The sequence below is a fragment of the Mandrillus leucophaeus genome, unplaced genomic scaffold, assembly GCF_000951045.1.
Source record: "Mandrillus leucophaeus isolate KB7577 unplaced genomic scaffold, Mleu.le_1.0 Scaffold123, whole genome shotgun sequence".
Lineage (NCBI taxonomy): Eukaryota > Metazoa > Chordata > Mammalia > Primates > Cercopithecidae > Mandrillus > Mandrillus leucophaeus.
In genome coordinates this window covers 725378-747642 of record NW_012100654.1, presented here as the reverse complement: position 1 = coordinate 747642, position 22265 = coordinate 725378, and the positions used below count along the sequence as shown (strand labels likewise).

General features: G+C 51.5%; 1 protein-coding gene across 2 annotated transcripts in view; it reads left to right on the top strand.

The window, feature by feature from the left end:
• The window catches only part of CCDC37 (coiled-coil domain containing 37), a 50872-nt gene that overhangs the window by 18166 nt on the left and 10441 nt on the right, over positions 1 to 22265 (top strand). Inside the window, exons 2-12 of one of the 2 annotated variants that reach the window (XM_011971517.1) lie at positions 4241 to 4321; positions 11128 to 11222; positions 13369 to 13561; positions 14258 to 14325; positions 14411 to 14574; positions 14887 to 14967; positions 15449 to 15630; positions 15791 to 15832; positions 15911 to 16028; positions 19163 to 19214; positions 19331 to 19482. In XM_011971517.1, coding sequence (XP_011826907.1) covers positions 4241 to 4321; positions 11128 to 11222; positions 13369 to 13561; positions 14258 to 14325; positions 14411 to 14574; positions 14887 to 14967; positions 15449 to 15630; positions 15791 to 15832; positions 15911 to 16028; positions 19163 to 19214; positions 19331 to 19482 — 1228 coding nt within the window. Of the gene's footprint in view, positions 1 to 4240; positions 4322 to 11127; positions 11223 to 13368; positions 13562 to 14254; positions 14326 to 14410; positions 14575 to 14886; positions 14968 to 15448; positions 15631 to 15790; positions 15833 to 15910; positions 16029 to 19162; positions 19215 to 19330; positions 19483 to 22265 lie in introns of both variants that reach the window. The other variant, XM_011971516.1, reaches the window with a different exon arrangement.

Here is a 22265-nt window from a genome sequence, read left to right as displayed (position 1 = left end):
CCTGGCCTCAAGTAATCTGCCTGCCTCGGCCTCCCAAAGTGCTGGGATTACAGGCGTGAACCACCGCACCTGGCCTATTTTATCCTTTTTTATGAGACAGTTTCACAACCAGTTCATTCTTTTCCTATTTCTCCTGAATTATTATAAAAGTAGACTTATACCTTAATAGAGACTTTTTAAGTTAAAAAATTAAATCATGTTAAAATACTAGAAGAAAACACAATAATTTTCTAAAAAATATTTAAACTTCAGTGGCAGAATGCCTTTCTAAACAAGACACTAAACCCCAAAGCATTTCTTTAAGTGAAAGTTTAATTTTCATACAAGGAAAATGAATGATAAAGTCAAATTGCCTGAAGGAGAATTATTTTCAGCATATCTGACAAATGAGCCAGTGTCCATCAATATAATAGATGAAGGTTTTCAAGAATCATCTAGAAACTAGAACACTTCAGTAGAGAAATGGGCAAAGGATACTCACAGAATGAGGCAAGAAGATGGATAATTAACATCCGAAAAGACATACAGTTTCTTCCGAATTAAGAAATGCAAATGAAAGCTGAGATGCCCTTTGTGACCTGTTAGAGTGACAGTTTCCGGTGTAGGGAAAGCAGTCCCACTAAAGTTGGTGATGGGAGAGTATCAAGCTAAAATAACCAAAAGAGTCAGAATCAGGTTTAGAGTTTCTCCAAGCACAAAGTTGAGGACAGGTCACCAGTAATCAGAGATCCAGAGAATGAAAGCCCATGTTCCAAAGTATAGAAGTTTAAGATTGTTTATCTACACAAAGCTTTGGGAAGTTTAGCAGAATTTCAGTATCCTTCTATGGAAGGCTGCATGCACATTACAAGGATCTGACTTGCTAAGGGATCCTTTTCTCTCTGGACAGGTATATTTATCATTCCACACTGCAGATGCAACTGTCATGGGGTCCTGGGTGCCATCTGCTCTGAATTAGGTATGGGACAATAAAGAGGCAGTTAATCTGTAACAAAGTCTAGTGATTGGAAGCGGGAGTTCTGGTGTCCGGTCTCCCGGTCATTCACAGAGCAGGAACAATGAGGTTTTGTTTCTGAGATGGTCTCGCTCTGTCGCCCAGGCTGGAGTGCAGTGGTGCAATCTCGACTCACTGCAACCTCTGGAGGAGGGTTACTCCCTAAGAAGCAGAACTGCAAACAGGTTATGTACGTCAGGTGCCAGGGCTTAACTTCCTCCTTGGCCTAATAAATTTAGAGCATTCTGAAATTTTATTTTATAAGAGTAACCATTACAAAAATTCGGAAATTGCAAAAGATGTTAGAAAAAAAACCCCAGGGTCCTCCGAGGGACTTGGCTAAGTATGGATGAGACTTGTGCGTGAACAGATGAATTTTCTTTTTTTCTTTTTTTTTTCTTTTTGGGACAGAGTCTCTCTCTGTCACCCAGGCTGGAGTGCAGTGGCGCGATCTCGACTCACTGCAACCTCCACCTCCCGGGTTCAAGTGATTCTCCTGCCTCAGCTTCCCGAGTAGTTGGGATTATAGGCATGCACCACCACGCCCGGCTTATTTTTGTATTTTTAGTAGAGACGGGGTTTCACCATGTTGGTCAGGCTGGTCTCAAACTCCTGACCTTGTGATCCACCCGCCTTGGCCTCCCAAAGTGCTGGGGTTACAGGCGTGAGCCACTGTGCCCAGCTTTTTTTTTTTTTTTTTTTAAACAAAGTCTTGCTGTGTCACCCAGGCTGGAGTGCAGTGGCACGATCTCGGTTCACTGCAACCTCCACCTCCTGGGTTCAAGCAATTCTCCTGCCTCAGCCCAAGTAGCTGGAACTACAGGCGCACACCACCATGCCCGGCTAATTTTTGTATTTTTAATAGAGACATGGTTTCACTATATTGGCCAGGATGGTCTCAATCTCCTGACCTTATGATCCACCCACCTCAGCCTTCCCACTGGGATTACAGGCATGAGCCACTGCACCCAGCCACAGATGATCTTTCTTTCAAGTCTTAAAATTGTGATAAAATACACATAACATTGACCATCTTAGCTATATTTAAATGTATGGTTCAGTGGCATTGAGCACATTCACATTGCTGTGCGACCATCACCACCCTCCATCTCAGAACTCTTCTCATGGCCAGACTGAACCTCCATCCCCACTGAACACTAGCTCCCCATTCCCCCTCCCCTAGCCCTGGTGACCACTGTTCTACTTAGTCTCTGAATGCTCTAGGGACCTCCTGTGAGTGGCAGCATACAGCATTTGTCCTTTGGGGCTGGCTTGTTTCACTAAGTGTAATGTCCATAAGGTTCATTTCCGTTTTTGTGTGTAAGCAGGTGAGTTTTTTAGTGAAAAAGCAAGGGCATATAAGTGTATGTTCTTTTGCCAAAGAAACAGGTAAAAAAAACAGTGCATAAAATACTTCTAGTCAGATCTGCAAAAATCTTGGCCGGGCACAGTGGCTCACACCTATAATCCCAGAACTTTGGGAGGCCAAGGCAGGTGGATCACCCGAGGTCAGGAGTTTGAGACCAACCTGGCCAACATAGTGAAACCCCGTATCTACAAAAAATACAAAAATAAGCTGGGCGTGGTGGTGCACACCTGTAGTCCCAGCTACTTGGGAGGCTGAGGCAGAAGAATCGCTTGAACCTGGGAGGTGGAGGTTGCAGTGAGCTGAGATCGTGCTACTGCACTCCAGTCTGGACAACAGAGCAAGGCGCCATCTCAAAAATAAAATAAAATAAAATAAAATAAAATAAATATATAGGTATCAAAAGCTTCAGGTGAGGCTATTTCATCATATCAATACATCAAACCTGTGTTGTTTGAAATATGTGCTATATATGTGCATTGCTCTTTCATTCTTTCTTGTTTTAGAGACAGGGTCTCACCCTGTCACCTAGGCTGGAGTGCAGTGGCATGATCATGGTTCACTGCAGCCTCAACCTCCTGGGCTCAAGGGATCCTCCCCCTCAGCCTCCCTAGTAACTGGGACCTCATCTAGATCCATTGCTTTTTCATTTCTAATAGCCTTTCGGTTTGTGTGGTTTGGGTTTTGGTCTATTTAAATAACAGTGGTATCTTCTGATGTATATGATATGGTTAATTAAATTCTACCTGGAAATCTAACCACATGCCTACTAAGAAAGTTAGAGGACAATCATGGTTCAGCAGCCGAGCCCCTGAGTTCTCCCCAGCCTCACCCCTCCCAACCGCCTCTGCCTCCCTGACTATACATTATGGATTCTGCGTGGCCCTGAAGCCCTCTGAGTTTCAGCCTAGGCCTGGCCTTCCCACCTGTCCCATAAGACTCCCGCCATCTTCCTCACTCTTCCCTCACCCCATGACCATCTGCTCAGGGCCTGGGCCTTGGTATCAGAGCCCCACCTCAAGAGAAGCCCTGTCTTCCTGCTCACTGTTTCACTCGGGGACCACACAGCCCCTCCCCCATCCCACCCCAGGAGGACTGGCACCCTGAGCAGCCCACCAGAGACCATGTTCTGGCAGTCCCTGTCCCTCAGGCACTGACCAGGATCTCCAAGCTACAGAGGATTCCTGGGTGGGAATGGAGGAGGTGTCAGGCCACATGCCTCCTTCCCTATGGGTATTGGTTGAAGAGAACTGCAAGGCATTGGGGACCCAGCAGTAACACCTGAGTAGTCACCTGAAGAAGCAGGGTGCTGGGGAGCCCACCCCGGACGGGGAGGAGACTTGCTGGCCTTGGGGAGAAAATCGGCTGTAGCTTCCAGGCAGCACAACTCCAGTTTCCTAGCTTGGTCAGAAGGGCCACTCCTCACAGTGGGATAGGGGTGGGAGCTCCCTGAGGAGGCGGGGTCTTAGGGTCCTCCATCCAAGTCCTGCAGGAAGCCCCTGGGAGGCAAGGTACTGGCCAAGCCAGGGTCAGAGGCTTAGTGTCATTGTCCTCCCTGGGTCCCAGTATGTCCATCTGTAAAACAGCCTTGCACTGCTACTCTTAAGGCACACACTGAAGGATGGGAAAGGAGAGGCACAAAACATCTGTGCACCAGGCACAGGTGCTAGGGAATTCCCAGGCTATTTTCTTGCACAATTCTCACAACTTCCCAGCAAAGTCAGGGTGATCGTCTGGGACCTAGAGCCCTCAGTCTCACAGGGGAGGGAGCTGACGCTGAACCCTTGTGTGTCTGAGACATTCCCCACCTCAGGCTGTGTTCACAGTTCTCATGGGCCAGGGGAGTCACTGCTGCGGCCCTCACTTTTGTGTCTCCTCAGAGAACAGCCTGGAATCCATGAACATCAGCTCTTCCTCAAGCGCTGAAGAGAACCCAAAGAAACAGGCAAAAAAACCCAAAGGTAACCTTCAAGCTGGGAGGCTAAAGTCCAAGTTGGCAGGAGGCAACTCCTCTCCCTCTGCCCCCAGACCCCCTCAGACCAGGTCTTGAGAGCTAAGGGCAGAAGGAAATGCTTCTCTTTCCATTAGGAATTGGATTACAGAGACTTGAAATAACAGGCACGTAAACAAAGTAAGACTTATTGCTCCCTCTATTAATGAGAAATGTGGGAGGGAGAGCAGGCTTTCCTGAGGCTCCATAAACAGCCGTTCCATAGAACCTTTCAGGTGACCAAGTCCCCAAGTCTCTCTGCTCCACCAGAAAGGAATTAGGGCTTTCAACCACAAGATTGTCTCATGCTCACAAAATGGCTGCTGCAGCTCCAGCCTCAGCACATCTGATTCCAGGCAGAGAAAGGAACAAAGGGAAGGGCAAAACTACCCTCCAGTCAACTTAGCCTTCTAGGGGAAAGGATTCTTCCCCAAAGTCCCAAGCAGCAATGTCTTCCCACATTCCAGCAGCTAAATTTGCCATATGGCCATCAGGATCTACAAGGAGGGCACACTGCTGCCACCGTTAGGAGGAAGGAGGGCAGGCAGCTAGCTAGCTGCATGTACCTCACCCTGGTAGCCCTGCACAGGGCATCGCCACCTCCTGCACTGTGGCTCCGACCTCCCTTGCCTGGACTCCCTGCTGTCTCCCACTCTGCCCCTGGGCTAACAGACCAGTCTGGTCCTTCTGCTGAGGTCTGCAGATGTGAGCGTTTCTCCCAGCCTGTGCTCCATGGCCCAGGCTCCCACCCCTCTCCCCACCACATTTCCTCTCTTTTATTATTATGGAATTATAAAATGAAAATTCAAACATATCCAGATGTAGAGATTGGAGCCAGCGAGCCTCACAGGCCCACCACCAGGTTCTGCCACTGACTCAAATGTGCCCATTTGCTTCCTCTGTCCTTTCCCTCTTTTTCTTTGCCAGGATATTTTAAAGTAAAATCCAGACATGTCATTTCATCCACCTCAGTGTGCACTTCTCAACAATAGGGGTGTTCCGCACAAACCCAAGCACCATCACCACACCTGACAAAGTGAACCAGCCCAACCCATGGTCAGACTGGCCCAGTTATCTCAGAAACATCTTCTGTAGAAGATTCGTTCTAATCAGGATTCAAAGGAGACCTGAGCTCCTTCAGTCTCTGTGAATCTAGCAGCCCATTCCCTGGCCCATCCCATCACTCTCGGGCCTTTGACTTGTTGAGCAGTGGTGTCGCCTCTCCTGCAGCAGGGCCCAGTGTCCCCATTCTGCATTTGTGTGTCTGCTTCCTGATGCTGGCACTGGGGCTGCTTCTCTGGGCCCATCCTGCCTGCCCTTGGACATTAGCCCCAGGTGCTTGACTAGATCCTGGCTCCCCTTGGTCACCAGGCTCTTCTCATGGGCAGAGGGAGCACCTGCATCTGCTGTGGATGCAGAGGCACGGGAGGGAGAGAGCCCTGGGGGTGAGCACCTGACCCTCCGCACAAACTATCACGGCAGCCATTCACCCAGTCACCCATCTATCCCTTTGTTTTTTTTGAGACACGGTCTCACTGTCACCCAGGCTGTGGTGCAGTGGTTCGATCACAGCTCACTGCAGCCTCAACCTCCTGGGTTCAAGCGATCCTCCTGCTTCAGCCTGCCGGGTAGCTGGGACAACAGGTGCGCACCACCACACCTGGCTCATTTATGTATTTTTTGTAGACAGGGTTTCACCATATTGCTTTGACTGGTCTCAAACTCCTGGGCTCAATTAGTGCTTTGGCCTCGGCCTCCCAAAGTGCTAGGATTATAGGCATGAGCTACAGCACCTGGCCCAGTTTGTGAGTTTTGACAAATGTGTACAATGTGTTTCCTCCACCCTATGAAGATCTAGACCATTTCCATCTCCCCAGAAATTATCCTTCCCGGACAGACAGCCACTCTTCAGCTATCCCCACCAAACCACTGGCTCTCCTCTCCAGCCTCCTGTAAATGGAATCACACACTCTCTAGCCTTTCAGTTTCAGCTTTCACTCAATATCCGGTCTGTGAGAGGCATCCACATTGCTGCACCTAGCCAGAGTCCCTTCTGTGCATATGCCAAGCATTTATTCTTTCTATTACTGGTGAACATTTGGGTTGTTTCCAGTTTTTATAAATAATGCTGCTATGAAGTCTTGTACATGTCACTTTGGGGACACTTGCATCTCCTGGGTACACACCCAAGAGTGGAATTGCTGGTTGTGTGTTTAACTTTAGTGGATAAATGAAGTTTTCCAGAGGGACTGTACCAATTCCCAGTCCCACCAACAGGCATACGACTTCCAGTTGCTCTGTGTCCTCTCCAACTTGGGACACTGTTGATCCTTTTAATATGACTTTGTCCTCTGGGTATATGTTAGTATCTCATATTTCCTGGTAACCCAGGAGGTCCATTCCCTTTTCACATGGTTCTGGGTCATTTGATGATTCTGTGTTGGGACGTACCTGTTTCCATCTTCTGCCCACTTGTCTGTTGCACTGCCTGTTTATTTTAATGACTTATCGGAGCTCTTTACTGGGTAGAAGTCACTTGCTAGTTCTAAGGATGACAGATATATTCTCCCACTCCTGGAACTGCCTTTTACTCTCTGCGCAGTTCTAAAAGGCACCAATAAAAAGTTCCTGGCTGGGCACAGTGGCTCACCCCTGTAATCCCAGAACTTTGGGAGGCCGAAGCAGGTGGATTACCTAGGATCAGGAGTTTGAGATCAGCCTGAACAATACGATGAAACCTCGTCTCTACTAAAACTATAAAAATTAGCTGGGTGTGGTGGTGGGCACCTGCAGTCCCAGCTACTCAGGAGGCTGAGACAGGAGAATTGCTTGAACTCAGGAGGCGGAGGTTGCAGTGGGCCAAGATCACGCTACTGCACTCCAGCCTGGGCAAAAGAACAAGACGCCATCTCAAAAAAAAAAAAGTTCCTAATTTTAGTGTAGTTCAGTTTCATGTAGCTCAATCGTTTCTTCGTTATGGCTTTTAGTGTCTTATTTTAAAACTCTTTAGTGAGCCCCAAGGTCATGATATCCTCTGATTGTGTCTTCTACAACTTTTTGTTTTACTTTCACAATAAGACCTACAAACCACATCTTAATTGACCTAATTGTAACCATTTCATTTGTAGATTCCTTTGGGTTTTCTACTAAACAATCATGCCACCTTGAATGGCATTATTTTCTCTTCCTTTGTGATCCTTATACCTTCTCTGCCTTTCTTTTTTTCTTTTTGAAACAGGGTCTCACTCTGCCACCCAGGCTGGAGTGCAGTGGTGCCATCTCGGCTCACTGCAGCCTCGACCTCCTGGGTTCAAGTGATCCTCCCACTCAGCCTCCCAAAGTGCTGGCATTCCAGGCATGAGTCACCATGTCCAACCTTTTTATTCCTTTTTCTTGAATCACTCCCCCAGTGAGGACCCTCATTTTAATGCAGAATAGCAATGTCAAGACCAGGCATCCTTGCCTTGCTCCTGGTCTGATCCTACATGGGTGGAGGGACATTCAGTATCTCATCTGAAGGTTTCTTGTAGATATATGTATTTATTTCCTATTGCTGCTGTGACAAATCACCACAAACTCAATTAGAACAGCACAAATAGCTCATCTTACAGTTCTGGAAGTCAGAAGTCCTGTAGGACTAAACCAAAGCATTGGCAGGGCTGCCTTCCTCCTGGAGGCTGGGAGAAAAACCCATCTTCCTGCCTTTTCCAACCTCTAGGCGTGGCCGCCCGCATCGCTTGGCTCAAGCCTCTCACTCTGTCTTCAAAGGTAGCAGCACAGTTTGTTGAGAGTTTTTATCATAAAGGGATGCTGAATATTGTCGAATGCTTTTTCTGCATCTTTTGATATGATCATGTAGTTTTTGTTTTTAATTCTGTTTATGTGATGTATCACATATATTGACTTGTGTATGCTGAACCATGTCCACATCCCTGGGATGGAACGCACTTGATCTTGATGAATTATATTTCTGATGTGCTGCTGGATTCAGTTAGCTAATGTTTTGTTGAGGATTTTTGCATCTATGTTCGTCAGGGAAATTGATCTGTAGTTTTTTGTTTTGTTTTGTTTTGTTTTGTTTTTTTTGTCCTTTCCTGGTTTTGGTATCAGGGTGATACTGGTTTGATTCTATGAGCATCTCTTCTTTCTCAATATTTTGGAATAGTTTTAGTAGGATTGGTACCAATCTTTCTTTGAATGTCTGGTAGAATTCAGCTGTGAATCCGTCTGCTTTTGGGCTTTTTTTTGTTGGCAATTTTTAAATTATGGATTCAATCTCACTACTTGTTACTGGTCGGTTCACGGTTTCTATTTCTTCCTGATTTAATCTGGGAGAGTTGTATGTTTCCAGGAATTTACCAGTTTCCTCTAGGTTTTCTGTTTGTGCACATACATGTTCGTAGTAGTCTCGAATGATCTTTTGTATTTCTGTGGTGGTGGATGAATATCTCCAGTTTCATTTCTAATTGAGTTTATTTCGATCTTCTCTCTTCTTCTCTTGGTTAATCTGGCAAGTGGTCTACACCAATTTCATTTTCTTTAAAGAACCAGGTTTTTGTTTCATTTATCCTTTGTATTTCCTTTGTTTCCATTTCATTTAGTTCTGGTCTGATATTTGCTATTTCTTTTCTGCTGGGTTTGGATTTAGTTTGTTCTTGTTTCTCTAGTTCCTTGAGGTGTGACATGAGGTTGTCAATTTGTGCTCTCTCCGACTTTCTGATGCAGGCATTTAACACTATGAACTTTCCTCTGGGGACTGTTTTTCTGTGTCCCGGAGGTTTTGATAACTTATCTCATTATTATCATTCAATTCAAAGAATTTTTAAATTTTCATTTTGATTTCCTTGTTAACCCAGATGTCATTCAAGAGCAGATTATTTATTTCCGTGTGTTTCTATCACATTACTCCACCTTGGCTTCTCTTCCTGCACTCCTCGTTCTGCCCTAACCCTCCTGCCTCCCAATTACAAGGACCCGCGTGGTTACACTGGGCCCACCCGGACACGCCAGGACACCTCAGGATCCTTAGCTCAATCACATCTGCAAAAGCCCTTTTGCCACAGAAGGTGACACTATCACAGGTTTGGGGATTAGGACACGGGCATCTTTGGGGGCTGTTACTCAGCCAAAGCATAATACCCTTTATCAGATTTGGGGGTTCCCTTCTATTCCTAGTTGCTAAGAGTTTTATTCAAAGATAAGCTTTGAATTTTATCAAATAATTTTACTGCATCTCTTGAAATGATTGTATCATTTCCTGTTTTATTCTGTTAATGGAAGGTATTACATTGATTGGCTTAAAAACATTCAACCACCTCTGCATTTTTGGAATGATTCGCCTCAAATGACTGCCATTTTTGGGGCGGGCTCATCTTCACCTAAACACGTCAATCATCTTCACATGAATTCTGACCACTCCCAAGTCACCAGACTGCAGGTGCAGTGCCTGACTTCTTAAGCCAGTCTCCCCATAGCTACTTACAGTTATGGGACCTTGGCAGAGTATTTGACTGCTCCAAGCCTCAGTTCCTCACAGGTAAAATGGGAGTAACCATAATTTCCACCTCCTTGGGCGGTCAGAAACATTAAATCATGGAAAGTCCCCAGTCTGGCCCATGGCAAGTGCTGGGTGCTTCCTAGCTATCCATTTGCTTTTGTGATGGGGACATGGGATGGGCCACCCATATGTGCTCATCGCCAGTTTGGGAGCATAAAGAATTTTACTTCTCTGCCCCTGTGATCAAGCACCAGGTCCCACGATTCCTAACTGAGGGCAAACACCTCTTCCCTGATTGAGTTGCTGGACAGGAGCAGGGAGCAAGAGCAAGTGCAGATTGGGAAGGTGAAGCAAGTGCCTGGCAGTTCCTCCACCAGCTGCCTGTGTCCCAGTGTCTGCCACCCAGAGCCTTGGAGCCTCACACTGTTCTCCACGCCCTTGTCCCGGCAGCTGTGCCAGGCTGCACCTCCTCACCCCATCCCACCTGCCTGCCCTCTCCCAGAGCTTCCTAACAACTTCTGTGACACCAGAGCCACCCTCCCTGTCTTCCAGAGCCGTACTGGAGTTTTACATTTGTTTTCTAACGTTTCTGGGGGGTTGGTGTTGGGCTGGCGGGGAAGGCAGCCCATGTGCTCAGTTTACCCTCTCCACCTGACTTCTTGGCTGCCTGAGGCTCACAGGGAGGCCGCTGGCATCAGCTCCGTCTCCGAATTGCAGTCAGTGTGTAGAATTATGAGTGGGACGAGAGTCCACCCTGCAAAGCAAACCTTCACAAGCCCCTCTCTGGGCCTCTGGTCCCTCCCCAGGTCTGAAGTACTTTGTTCTTGGCCTTCCCTGGGAGGACTGAGAGGCCTGAAAAGACAGATGCAAGTTCACCTGGAGGCCCACAGCAAGGGCCGTGAGTTCAGTGTCAGCAGACCCTGGTCACCAGGCCCATCACTGACAAACAGCAGGCTCAGCCTCCCTCCTCCATAAGGGAGACTCCAGAGGCCTGCAGTGAGGGCTGACTGAAGGCAGATGTGTGAGACAAGGCTGTGCTCACCAGCTCTCTTTCAGGCGCCAGGGACAGAAGCCCAACTTAAACCAAGTTAAACTACAGAGGTGCCTTTATGGAGCTGGAAGGTCCAGGGTTGGACTTTAAGCACAGCTGGATCCAGGAGAACCTTCCCACTCACTCATGCTTTTCCATGCTGGGCTGGGTGGGCAGTGGGGCCCCGGAGACACAGACCACCGCCTGGAAGAGCTGGCTCGCCTTTCCAGCGAGGTGTCTCCCTTTCCAGAGCATGGTCCTGACCCTTCGGCGAATCCTTTCCACTTGTCTGGGGATGTGGATTTCTTCTTGCTCAGAGATCAGGAGCGGAATAAGGCTCTCTCCGTGAGTATCCAGGACAGACGCCAGCACCTCCAGGAGCTTCCCTGCTCCCACTGCTTCCTGGAGTGGCCACATTGCCCTTCTCGGAGGAGCACTTTCCTCAGGTCCTTCTCATTCCAGAATAGTCAATGGCTCACCACTTCCTACAAAATCAGCTGGAAACTCTCCTTGGCTCTCAGGACTCACAGTGTCCCACCCATATTCCCCTGTCTGTCACCACTCTTCTTGGGTCTCAGTCAGATAGACTTCTTGGGCTGCCGTGGCAACAGCCTCAGCCACCTCACCGCCACTTCCAATGCCACCTACATGAAACACCATCCCCTCCTGATACTCTCTGGGTCCTCCAAGGCCCAGCTCAGCCCTCACAGGCCCTCTCCCATCCCACAGGCACCCCCTATGCTCAGGCCTTGTGCCCTCCCTCTGGCTGGACTCCTGCAGGTCAGATCCGCACACAGAGTCACCCATGGCACGCATACACATGCTCCCCTAGGTGCCTAGGGTCCCTGGACCAGCACCGACCCCACTCTTGCCCCATCTTCACCCCAGCCTGTCCTCTTGCTTTCCCAGCCCTGACAGCTATGAGCCTGGAGTGGGGACAGCCCACTCTTGCTGCCTTGGGCACCTAGCCCTGCCCCATGTGCCAGGCATGGCAGCCTTCCCAGGGTCGCACCTGGGCTGCCCCACAGCCTCCATCCACCTCCCCCGACTCAGGGCTCAGCGTCTCAGGGATTCCTCACAGCCGTGGTTCCCAAGGCAGCAACAGCTACACTGGCATCTGCAGGGCATGGGTGGAGATGCACAGGCTTCAGCCTGCCCAGGCCTCCACATCAGAAACCAGGGCTGAGCCTGTGGGCTGTGATTCCTAGACTGACTGAGACCCAGAGATTCTCTGACCCACGCCTTGGCTACCTACTGTATCTTCTCCAATGAGGCACTCGGTTTTCCTCTACACTCAAGCCCAGCCCTAGCTCAGGACCTCCCCCGCCTTCCACTAAGAGTCTCATCCAACACACTCTCTCCACCACACCAAACAGGGTCACCAAACGCCATATTCACCCACGCAATAGGGTCAACGAACCGCAACCTCACCGACCCAACAGGGTCACCAAACCATACCCTCCCCCATCCATAGGGTACCCCACTCACAACCTCCCCTACCCAGCAGGTTCTCCCACTTATACCCTTCCCCACCCAGCAGGGTCTGACACTCACCGCCACCACCTCCCACTCCCGACAGGGTCCCCCTCAGTCTGGCCCTGCCCTCAGTCAGCTGCCCAATGTCTTCTAAAGGCCACCTTGTACCCTGAGGATCTAGTAGGTGACATTTTCCTGACTGCAGTGATGGGGACATGCACTCCAGGGGCCTCAGGCTGGACCCATTTGCCTGGGTTCTTAGATGCCATTTGTGTACCTGGTAGGTCCCAGCAGGAAACAGAAGTGACCCTAGAAAGTCCATATGAAGAGACTCCCGGGCCGGTGCAGTAAAGTGGGAGAGGGTGTGGAGCTGGCAGGGGATATCCCTACCGTGAGAATCAGATGGCAAGAGGGACACAGGGCAGGGTGGGGATGTGGGGAGGTGAGTCCAACCTTCCCCCTCCTCCGAGGGTTTTTTCCCAAGGGAGGGCTGGCTCGAAGCCACCCCCAGGCCGCACAGGAGCTGGAGTGGGGTGGAGAGCAGGTGGAGATGGCCACCAACGGTGACCTTCCAGCTAGGCTACACCCACTACACAGCCGTAGTCTTCGGGAACCCCAGAGCCTCTAGGTTCCCTGCCCTGGGCTGGTCATCAAAATATACGACTCTCACTTAAATGTGGATTTCGGATAAAATGAGACATCATCTTTTCGGGTGAGCGTGTCCCCTCTGTGGGTCTGGAGTACTCATTCGACCGGGCAGCCTGTGTTTGACCAGGGGACCCTGACTGGCGCCCTTCTCAGGGGCAACTGGCCTCCCCAACAGTTGCCCTGCCTGCTTGCCTGTCAGCCCGGGGCTGCTGTGTTCAGGCCCTCGTGTCCCCGCGCTGCGTAGCTCCACGGGCATCCTCCCGCGCTTGCGCGCAAACCCGCGTCCCGGGCCTCAGGCCCGCGCGCCCCTAGGAGTGGACGCGGGTGGGGAGCCCGGGCCCCGCCCGACTTGGCCCGACGCCCCCAGGAGCGGCAGCAGCAGAAGACGATGCGAGTGCACGAGAAGATGACCTACTCCTCCAAAGTGTTGGCCAAGCGCACCAGCTTGCGACGGCAGCTGCAGCTGGAGGATAAGCAGGAGGACCTGGAGGCGCGCACCGAGGCAGACCATCTGCGCGCCTTCCGCGACTACAATACCTGGAAGCTCACCTTGACCAAAGGTGCGTCCCCTCCGGCGCGGGGGAACCTGGGCCAGTGGCGCCCCACAGCCGCAGCGCATGGGGCGCTTGGAACCTCGGTGCCACTCGTCTTGCACAGATGGGAAGTGCTTTGGAAAGGCCCGCCTTTTCTGTGTTTGGCCCCTCCAGGGGGGTCCCAAAGCTCTATTCCAGGACTGCAAGCCTAAAAGCTTTTCAATCCTAATAGGATAGTTCCCCACCTTATCCTTGGTTTCTCTTTCCTTGGCATCAGTTGCCGGAGCTGAAAGTAGGTGAGTACAATACAGTAAGATATTTTGCGAAAGAGACAATTTGCCTAACTTTTATTACAGCATATTGTTATAATTGTTCTATTTTTATGAGTCGTTATTATCTCTGACTGTGCCTAATTCATAGATCTAATATAACTCCATCACAGGTAGCTATGTGTGGGAAAAACTTAGAGAGGCGCAAGTCAGACACAGTAAGGACTTCCCACCTGGCCGGACTCTGGCCATGGAGAATGTAACATTTCAGGCAGAGCCTTCTCTCTTTGTGGAGACAGAGGACAAGAACACTCCCTTCCATGGTCCCGGTAATCACCTGGGCGTGGACGCAAAGCAGTGCCCAGCAGCCAGCGGAAGGCTTCTCTGCAGACCTGCCAGGCCCCTCCTCAGCCTGGGCTTCCCGCTCCTGCTCACCTCCCTCTTCTTCCAGCAGAAAAGAATGTGGAACCTGAGAACATGAGTGGCTACCTTAAGCAGAAGCGGCAAATGTTCCTCCTCCAGGTAGGTCCCGCAGCCCCCAGCTCAAGGGATGCCAGCAGGGGCTGGCCTGGGCCAGGCACCATGACCCCACTCTACTGGCCCCCAGTATACCCTGGATTGCAAACGGAGAGAGATCCAGCGGCTGGAGACACTGGCCACCGAAGAGGAGGCCAGGCTGCAGCAGGCCGAGAAGTCCCTGGCGAAGGATGCCGCCTTGTTCGACGAGTTCCTCAGGGAGAACGACTGCAGCTCCGTGCAGGCCATGAAAGCGTGAGCCTGCAGGCCCGAGGGGCTGGCTGGGCAATGCCGAACCCCCACTGTCCCTGGGCCTGTGCACACCCACTCATCCATCCCCTCACCCAGCTTCTGCCCCCAGCCCCTACAACACTTCTGGAAGCACCAGGGCTGGTCGGGAGCCAAGGGCAGGGGATACTACAGGCAAAAGGATTAACTCTGTGGCTCTCCAGCCCTGTCCGGAGCCGGGCACAACCCTGGGGCCTGTGGGTGGTGGGCTCACCCCTCTTTAATAGGCTGCCACTGGCCCCCTGCCCCCATCCCTCCTCCCCCACGCCCAACTCCTAGGGCTGAGAAGGAGACCAAAGCCAAGATAGAGAAGATCCTTGAAATCCGGGACCTGACCACCCAGATTGTTAATATCAAAAGGTGAGGTCAGAGGGCATGCTGGCCATTGACTGGCCCACCTCCTGGTCCCTCAGTCATCTTGTCTGGCCAAAGGGAGCCTAGCGCCATGTGAACCTCATGGCTTTACCTCCCAGGGACTCAGTGCTTCCATAAGGCTGTTGCCCATTTATAGACAAGGGGAGTGAGACCAAGAGAGATTCAGTGACTCCCAAAGCTTCCACTTGGAGGCAGGCAGTTTGGCTCAAAGGCTCGCCCAGCTACAGCCTGAGAGAGGTGCGGTCTCCAGGGTGGAGACGAACTTGCAAGTCACAAAAGGCTGTGACTCTGCTTGTTGCAGGGTGGGTGCCCATCTTCCAGCATGTGGCATTCCTACACCTTTTCTCAAGGAAAACAAGGAGCCCACACAGACTTGGCTAGGATGGAGGTGTGGCCCCGGCATGGGGACCTCACTGTGGCAGAGGCTGACCTCCTCTTTCCCACCCCCCACCCCACCCCGATGTAGTGAGATCTCCAGATTTGAAGACACTCTGCAGCATTACAAGGTCTACAAGGATTTCCTATACAAGCTGTCGCCCAAGGAGTGGCTTGAAGAACAGGAAAAGAAACGCTTGTTTCTCAAAAACACCAAGGAGATCTCCGAGGCTTCCAAAGACGGCAGTGTTAACTCCACACCAGGGGACAAAGGTAGCAGAAAAGAGAATGTGGGTTCCCATGCGGGCTCTGCCAGTGGCCCACTGAGACCCTGAGTCCAGCTGGCAGGTTACCTGCAGGCATCTGGGCCACGTGGCATCACTGAAGCTTGGCTGCAGCTGAGGCCATCGGGACCCCCCTTTGCTTCCTGCAGGACCAGGGATCAAGGGCAAGGCGAGCTCTGTGTGGGCCAAAGGTGAGCTGCCGCCCCCAGCCTGAGGAGCCCGGCTCCGCCCTGCACAGGGTTCAGAAACCATTCCTCTGCTTTCTCCAGAGGGTCAGGGCACAAAGAAGCCCTGGAGATTTCTGCGGCTGGGGCGGAGCCTGTCTTACCTGAGCAGCCCCCAGCAAGGCAGCCAGCCCAGCGAGTCTAGCGGTGGCAACTCCAGAGGGTGAGTGGACTTCGGTGGGTGGGAGGGGCTGGGGCCTAGCAGGGAGCCCTCCCTTGTGGCACCCACGTGTAGTCAGGTCTGAGTGCCACAGAAAAGAAAGTATGTTACTCACAGTCCCTACTCCACGAAGGGCCACACTGGGAAGTCCCAGGTCGGCCAGGAGGCAGACAGAGTAGGGCCCTAGGGCAGGAGTTTCCATTGTGGTTCCCATGGGAATTCAGGTTGAGGCGGTGAGCAGGTGTAGGGCTGATTTGTTTTGGAATAATTTCGGGGCTCTTGGACAAAGGCCTGCCCCTGGTTGTCTGGTCCTGGCCCTGGGGGGATAGGTCCTGAGTGTGAAAGTCCGATAGAGGGTCTGGCTGGGGTGTGGACAGTGGATTGGGTGGTTTGCATTTGAAAGGTGAGCTGAGGGCAAGCTCGGAGGCCAGGGTGAGTCATTTCCTGTCTCCGTGGACTGGTCAGCCCTGAGAGAGGTGGTCCCTCCAGGCTTGGCAAGGCCACAGGTGTCAAAAGCAACAAAACACAGAACATCAAAGTCATGGTCACTACATGGGTGAAGTGGTCTTCAGGACCATACGATTTTCAGGACATTTTCCTGATGACACATCTGGATACATTTCATACTTACTGAATGTTCAGATGTCATTTTTTTGTGAAGTATCCGATTTCTGTACATTTTTGTTGGATTATTGGCCTGGTTCTTATGGTTACCGATTGGTTCTCTATGTATTCTGGGGACCAGCCTGGTGTGGTAAGTGTGGTACACATATCTTCTTCCAGTTTGTGTCTTGCCTTATTTCTTATTTATTTATTTATTTATTTATTTATTTATTTATTTAGAGATGGAGTTTCGCTCTTGTTGCTCAGGCTGGAGTGCAGTGGCGTCATCTCGGCTCACCACAACCTCCACTCCCCGGGTTCAAGCGATTCTCCTGCCTCAGTCTCCTGAGTGGCTGGGATTACAGGCATGTGTCACCACGCCCGGCTAATTTTTTGTATTTTTAGTAGAGACGGGGTTTCGCCCTGTTGGGAAGGCTGGTCTCAAACTCCTGACCTCAGGTGACTCTCCCGCCTCAGCCTCCCAAAGTGCTGGGATTACAGGTGTGAGCCACTGCGCCCAGTCACCTTGTTTCTGTTTAATACTGTATTTTGAAGAACAGGAATTCTTAATTTTAGGGAAGTCAAATTTACCAATCTGTAATTTTATGATTGGTGAATTTGGGGCCCTGCTTAAGAAATATTTGCCAACATCATAGTCACTAAAATATTCTCCTGTGTTTTCTTCTGGAAGCTGATGATTTTTATTGGCTTGGATAAGGGTGGCAGAAGCGGGGATGGAGAAAAGTGGGCACTGTAGGGCTCGGGGCTGCTCCCTACACCCCTGCCCTGGCCCTGTGTCTGTGGCGACCCACTCTCCTCCACAGGGTCTTTATCTGCTGCTCAGCCCTTCTGCCCTCCACCCTCTGTCTTCCCCTCTCCACGACTGCCTGTTCCTGAACTCCACACCCAGATGGGTGGCCCCAACATCAGCCTCCCATGGCCCAAACTGATGCTTCTCCAGCTGGAAGAGGACCCAAGCTGGCTTTCCTCTCTGCCCAGCGCAGCCATGCCTTGTGGGGAAGACCAGCCACCACTGGGGCGTGCTGCTGGGCCATGCACAGGCTGGTGTTAATGCTGCCTGCCATGACGCCCTGCATTTCCAGTTCTGTGTTGAGGAGCAGAGGTTCTAATGTATGCAGTGCAGCCTGCTCCGCCTAGGGCCCCCTCAGCCATGGACTGACCCCTACCAGACAGGCCCTGACTTGGGAGACTTGAGAACAGAGTCAGGGACCACACTATACTGGGTTTCAATCTCCTAGCCCCTCTGTCTATTAGCCAGGTGACCAGGGCCACTGAGTACAGCTGGGCAGGTTGTGAACTATACAAGGCACTCACTCAGCCAAGAGGGCACGTGGGAGCTGAAGTCCAGCCCACCCCCACCAACTGCCAGGTCAGGCTCCCTGACCCAGGCTACATCCATCTGGAGGGTGGAGTCTCAGAAAGGCATCGTATGGGCCAGCAGTGCCCTGCAGGCAGCCAGCTCCCTCATCTGTAAAATGGGCATCGGTGTGCAGTGTGAGGCGTGGGTCTGGCAAGTGCTGTAGTTGATATCACAGCCTCTCTTGGGAAGCCCTCCTGGGTCTGCCTTCAGAGTTCCACAGGACCTTGCCCTGATGCCTCTCCATTTCTGGGGGCTAGGGGGTGGCATCTCCAAGCCCAGGCTCAGGTCCCTGAGGTGCCTGGGGCGAGCCAACGCAGCCCCCTGACCTCAGCCAGCAGGACCTGCAGATCCTAGGTGAGGCCCAGGCTGGAGCAGGCTGGGAGGGCAGGTTTGGAAGTCGGTGGAGGTGAGGTCCCCATCCAGTGGGGCCTTCTGGGGCCCACATTGAGCGTTTAAAGCTCACACAGCTTGTGCCCAATCCCTCTCCACTGGTCCAGAAAGACCTTGCCCCTGGGCACTCAGGATCACCTGAAGGCAGCCCTGAGAGTCCCTCTATTGCTGTGAGTGGGACCCCAAGGACAGGGGCCAAGACTGACCCTAGATGGGGGAGGCAGGGCAGGAAAGGCCTCAAAGGTGGCGCTCAGTAAACAATGGTGGGGGAGGAGGGACAGCCCCAGCAGCCAGCGGAGCTGCAGGTGCAGAGGCCTGGGGTAGGGCAGCACCCGGAGAGAGGGGACCTGACCGGGCGGGCAGAGGGGCTGGGGCAGGGGAGGCAAGGTGAGTGCTGGGAGGGCCGCCTGGCAGTCCCCAGGAGGAGAGAGGGTTTTCTTCTAAGTGCAGTGGGGCTGGGAAGGGTGAGGGCCATTTGGCCACCCAGGACTGGGGCCTCTGGGGACAGGTCTGGAACATGGCTTGTCCTGCATGTCAAAGTGGCTAGGGCCTTGGGAAAATGAGTGGATTGAAACTATCCCCTGGCTGCAGTGTGGCAGCTGGGGACTGTGAGGAAGCTGGTGCTGCCCTCTGGGCAACTTGTGGGCAGCTGGGAGAGGAGGGATGGGGATGCTGACAATGCCTTCAAGACCTCTGTGCCCCTCCCCGGGCTCCTGTCTGCTCAGGCTGGTCCCAGAGTCCCGACCCTGCCATCTCTTCGCAGGTCGAACTCTCCCATCCCCCTCACGCAGGAAGACACCGACAGCGATGGGGAGGTGAATGGCCCAGTGCTGTACTGGAATTCAGAAGTCGCCCCTCCCTTGCCGTGCCCCTATCCCTGCCCCTCTGGCTCTGTCCCTGGCCAGTCCCTGCCAAAACCTGTGGGTTGCAGGAACCACAGCTGTACTTCACGGAGCCCCAGCAGCTCCTGGATGTCTTCCGAGAGCTGGAGGAGCAGAACCTGTCGCTGATCCAGAACAGGCAGGAGATGGAGGAGACCCTGGAGGAGCTGAGCCGCACCCTGAAACACACGCAGATCCGCATGTAGGTACTGCGCGGTGGCCAGCGGGGGCTCCCTGCCACTCTCATCCTGGGATCCCTCTGCACTGGGAGCCGAGTTGGCAGAACAGCCCCCACCCCTGTCCACGGCCCTGGCCTGGTCCAGATTGGCTGAAAAGCTCCATGTGAAGCTCCGTTTGTGGGCCGGATCCTGGAGAGAGGGTGCTGGAGCTGGGGGTGGGCAGGGCCCAGGCACCTGTGCCCACCCTGAAGCAGCCCATGGCTAGAGCCAGGCCTTTCCAAGGAGCTTCCACCCTAGGCTCCTTCTGCTGCCGCCAAGCTCCTGGGGGGCCTTTGGAGTGGCTGGAGATCCACAGCGACCCTGACCCCCCAGTTCCTGGCAGCACTAACATACTTCACACAGGCGCCCAAAGCAGTCATTTGCTCAGAAGGGCCTGGAAGCTGCTGCTGCTTCATATTTCGTAGACCAGAGTGGGTGTTCACGGCACAGAACTGGGGAAGGCCAAGCCACCTGTGGGCTGCTGTGAAGTGTGTCCCCCACTGTTGTTCAGCAGCGTAACGGGGACGGGAGTGGGTGCAGCCCTGAGCAGGAGGACATGGGCGTGGTGAGTCATGCCATCCTGCAAGCTGGGGCCAAGTGGGGCTGAGATGGGTAGGGATGGGTGAGGGCCATCTGGTCACCCAGGACTGGGCTTCTGGGGACAGGCCTAAAACACAGCTTGTCCAGCATGGCAAAGTGGCTAAGGCCTTGGGAAAATCCTGGCCTCCCAGTTCCAACCAGAGAGGCAGCAGAAGTAGTCAGGTGGCTGCCCAGTTCTCACCTGAAGCCCACCTGAGGTTATTATGGTCCCTCCTGCTGGGTGTGGCCACTCAGTCTACTGCAGGACACCTGCCTCCAGAAGAACTGGGCAGGGCAGGGTCAGCCTGAGGCACTGGTGAGGCATGTCCAGAGCAGGGAATCCTCTGCTCAATCCCCATATACTGCCTGTGCATCCATTCTGGGTCAGGCCTGGGTCTAAGCTCTGCAAGGATAAAGCAAGGCCCTGCCCTCATGCAGCTGACCTTAATGGCAGCAGATACAACAAACAGGTCCACAGATGTGACTTGTGGATACTGATGTGTTCTAGGAGGAAAATAAAGCAACTTGAGAAAGAGGGCTAAAATGGAGGGTGACAGCAGATGGGAGGGGCAGGGAAGGCTTCCAGGAGTTGTCAGAAAACTTTCTGAGGAGTGGGAGGAAAGCCATCCATACAGAGGCTGGGCAAAGAGGGTCCCAGGCAGCAGGAACAGTGGGTGCAAAGGCGCTGAGGTGGGGGCCCATTGAGGCTTAAGTGTCCCATGGGGGAACCATGCTCCTGAGCACCCATGTCCCATTGGTGAGGTGTGGCAAAGAGTCCCCAGAATGATGTGAAACCCCCAGCCTCAGGCAAGACTATGTATCCTGGAATGCTGGGAGGTGACAGACACAGAGGAAGACGAGCTAGGGAGAGGTGGGCAGGCTCCCAGCTTAATTGGGCAAGAAGACAGGTTCCTCCTCCAACACACACATGCAAACGTAAACCTCATAGCAGAATGCTGGATGTAACATCCCAAAGCTGGTCTTCAGCCAGCCAAGCCATCCCTGAGAGCACCCACACTTTGTTTCCAGGGGAGTCGCAGCCCATGTGTATTTAACTTCCATGAACTCAGCAATCTTTTCTCAGAAAAAAATCAAAATATAGTCTTAAAAATATATAAAACAAATAGACAATCATAATAGGCCTATATCCATTAAAGAAATTAAATCAATAATTAATAGCTTTCCAAAAGGGAAAGCCCCAGGCCCAGATGGGTTTGCTAGTGAATTCTACAAAGGAAGAATTTCATCTAAGGAATAAATTACACCAATTCTCTACAATCACTTTTCAGAAGATAAGAGCAGAGGGAGTACTTCCTCACCCATTCTATGAAGCCAGTATCACCCTAATACCAAAACTAGACAAAGGCATTACAAGAAAGGAAAAGTAGCCACCAATATCCTCAACATAGATGCAAAAATCCTCAACAAAATATTAGCAAATTGAATCCAACAGTATATGAAAAGAAGTATACACCACAACCAAGTGGGATTTATCCTAGGTATGCAGGGCTGGTTCAACATTCAAAAATTAACGTAATCTGTCATATCCACATGTTAAATAAGAAAAGTCACATGATATAAATAGCACTGAACACAATCCAATACCCATTCATAATAAAAGCTTTCAGAAAATGTGGAATAGAAGGGAATTTCCTCAATTTGATAAAGAACACAAAAATCCTACAGCTAATATGTTACCTAATGGAAAAAAAAAAAACACTAAAAGCTTTCTCATGAGATGAGAAATAAGGCAAAGATGTCTTCTCTCACTACTGCTTTTCAACATTGTACTGGAAGTCTTAGTTAATGTAATAAGACAAAAAAAAATAAAATAAAATGTATATAGATTGGGAGGAAGAAATAAAACTGTCCTTGTTCACAGGTGACATGAATGTCTATGTAGAAAATTCAAAGCAATCAACAAAAAGCTCCTGATGGCCAAGCGCAGTGGCTCATGCCTATAATTACAGCACTTTGGCAGGCCAAGGCAGGAGGATCACTTGAGGCCAGGAGATCGAGACCAGACTGGGCAACATAGTGAGACCATATTGCTAGAAAAAATTAAAAACTTAGCTAGGCATGGTGGCACACACCTGAAGTCCTAGCTACTTGGGAGGCTGAGGTGCAAGGATCACTTGAGCCCAGGAGTGCAGTGAGCCATGATCATGCCACTGTACTCCAGCCTGGG